General features: G+C 37.4%; 1 protein-coding gene across 1 annotated transcript in view; it reads right to left on the reverse strand.

The window, feature by feature from the left end:
- The window catches only part of LOC137997495 (E3 UFM1-protein ligase 1 homolog), a 25,690-nt gene that overhangs the window by 12,543 nt on the left and 10,647 nt on the right, over positions 1 to 2,500 (reverse strand). Inside the window, exons 7-9 of the mRNA XM_068843532.1 lie at positions 2,420 to 2,500; positions 1,206 to 1,381; positions 1 to 63 (exon numbers count right to left, since the gene is read on the reverse strand). The exon at positions 1 to 63 is cut by the window's left edge and continues 114 nt beyond it; the exon at positions 2,420 to 2,500 is cut by the window's right edge and continues 63 nt beyond it. Coding sequence (XP_068699633.1) covers positions 1 to 63; positions 1,206 to 1,381; positions 2,420 to 2,500 — 320 coding nt within the window. The remainder of the gene's footprint in view (positions 64 to 1,205; positions 1,382 to 2,419) is intronic.

The following is a 2,500-nucleotide window of genomic DNA, read 5'->3' on the forward strand; positions in this document are numbered from 1 at the left end:
TTTCAAGCAAATCTGTAACAGCTGACCTGCATCTTCTGGAGTAAAAGGTGAGGGAAGAAGAGGCTACAAGGAAAAAAGCATCGATCAGAATTACATGAAAGATTACCGTTGCAGTCACCTCGCGCTAAGCTGCCCTATCTACAGTTGTTAGCAGGGTTGGGCAAATGTTGAGGGGTGATTTGGGCCAGTAATACAATATTAATCAATAGGTGATTAATGAAAATTCTCTGTGCTGATTGGTTTGCAATTGAGGGCCCGGTTGTTCGAAAGCCGATTAACTTAATCCAGGATTAGCGTAAAATTTTGTTTCAAGCCTTTAAACTTTTTGGTGAAAGTTCCTTTTGCTTATTTTGTTTTTCAAGATTGACATCTTCTAATGTAAAATGTTCCGCAAAATCGACTTTCAACAGCCGGACCGAGGTGACTATTACGCGATAATCACCTAAGAGGTTTTTTCAAAATGGCCGCAAGCCGTTTTGTCAAGGTGACAGACAAAGAAATTAGTTGTTTCACAGAAAATGCATTTTTTTCAAATAATCATCTACGTAATCACACCGTATTACACGTATTACACTGAGCGACCTCTGGCTCGGTGAATATCAGTGATCAGTATAATTTTCAGCGGTGAATATAAAAATTCGTTGCTTTGAGCGAGTTTCAATCGAGTGTCGTAAGACTAAAACCAAAGTAATTACTTTGGCCAATCAAAAAGGACGGAGGCAATCCAGTAAACCAATCAAAAACTCGAAGTAATTACACTTAGCCGACAAAAAGCGCGGGAAAACGTGCACGTGCGAAACACGATTGGTTTTTGCTTTACTTCTGATTGGATGAAAAAGTGGCGCGAATTCTTCAATTCCGGTGTTTAGAAGTATGCAAAAAGGTAAGAAATGTTTTTGTGATAAGCCTGCGTCTGTCTGACCACAAGGTATTACACAACATCGCATCTTCATCAAGTTTTTTCGATTTCGCTCAGATTTTTTCGCTCGTATTTCGTACTTTCTAAACTTTTGGAGTTTAAGGAACTTAATAAAACAAAAATTATTCCATTCTCCCTTAGATATGAGACTGGTTATAGCCAACGAGTCTACGCGCCTCGTTGGCTATTTATCATCTCATATCCAACGCGCGCTGATGGAATAATTGTTAGGTATTTCAGGATAAATCATGAATGTAGTTTTCATACTTAATGTGGCACCACTCACTAATATGTCGACCCATTCTCCACTGGACAGAGCCTCATCTATGGATGCTTCCACTTGATCAACTAAGGATTGCCCAATGCAACAGGTTGGAAGAAACTTAACTTGCAGCTTGTGAAATCTCCTCTTCAGAAATTGCTGGCCATCAGTGATGCCAAGCCGCGAAAGAGCATCATATTCTGAGTTGTGGAAAGAAACATCAATTTCAGATATTGCTGTAACGTTACAATGTACTATACAAAATTCTGTACATGCTGGACCTGTCAGATAAGTTTTTTAAGCACTTAATTGGAATGCAGCCCTACCTGACATTCAAGCCCATTTTTTCCGTTAATTGTTTATTGGATACGAGAGAGTACAATAAGCTTGATGACCTTTGAACTTTAATTTTTAAATATACATAATGACCAGACAAAGTGATTATCACTGGAACATCTGTACGGACAAATTTAAACACAAGGTCCCTTGTATTGAAACAGGGACAATTACAGTGACCAGACAAACTTCTGAAAACTGTGAATAAAATTTGAAAGTAAAGTTCTCACCCTCTCCATCATCATTAGGAAAAATACTTTTTCTCTTTAAATTCGGAAAGAATTTTCAGTACACGCAAACTTCAATGCCAGGAATTGCTTAAAAGCCTGGCTGAAGTTATTCCCAAAATAAACCTTTGTTCATAGGGCAAATAGTAATCCAGCAGGACGAGATTCAGTCTCATTTATACATGTAGATACACGAATCGGATATTCTCTCTTGGACAAACTTATGGCCACAATCTTTAAACTTTGCTGGATAACGTTTCTTTGTGTAAAACTGAAAGAAAAAAGGGTGGATGAAACTATTATTACATGTATGTCTGTGCATAGATCATCAATGCCAGAATCTATTTTTCATTGTCCAGGTTCGTTCCAGATGAATTCCAAATCACTGTTGCTTAACTGACAGTCAACCAATAACATCACCAATCACATCAACAAGCATAGTATTTATACCATCTCCTGATGTTACACAAATCACTTGACTCTGAACATGACTTCCCCTCAGGTTGTCAAAACCTCAGTCAACGTTATGGTTATAAGTTTTAACAGTCCTTTCGAGTACTTATCTAACTTGGCAATCATACATCAATTATTGATAATAATGATCTACATCCCTTGGGTAAATTTAGCCACTATAAATGAATTTAAACCCCTTTTGTAAAGTTAAATATATCTTACCAATATATCCATTCTGTTTAAAGAAGTCATCAATCCAAGATGCCTGAGTTTTGGAATAAATATCGGGAACAAACACTGCTT

The sequence above is a fragment of the Montipora foliosa genome, chromosome 3 (genome assembly GCF_036669935.1).
Source record: "Montipora foliosa isolate CH-2021 chromosome 3, ASM3666993v2, whole genome shotgun sequence".
Classification (NCBI taxonomy): Eukaryota; Metazoa; Cnidaria; class Anthozoa; order Scleractinia; family Acroporidae; genus Montipora; species Montipora foliosa.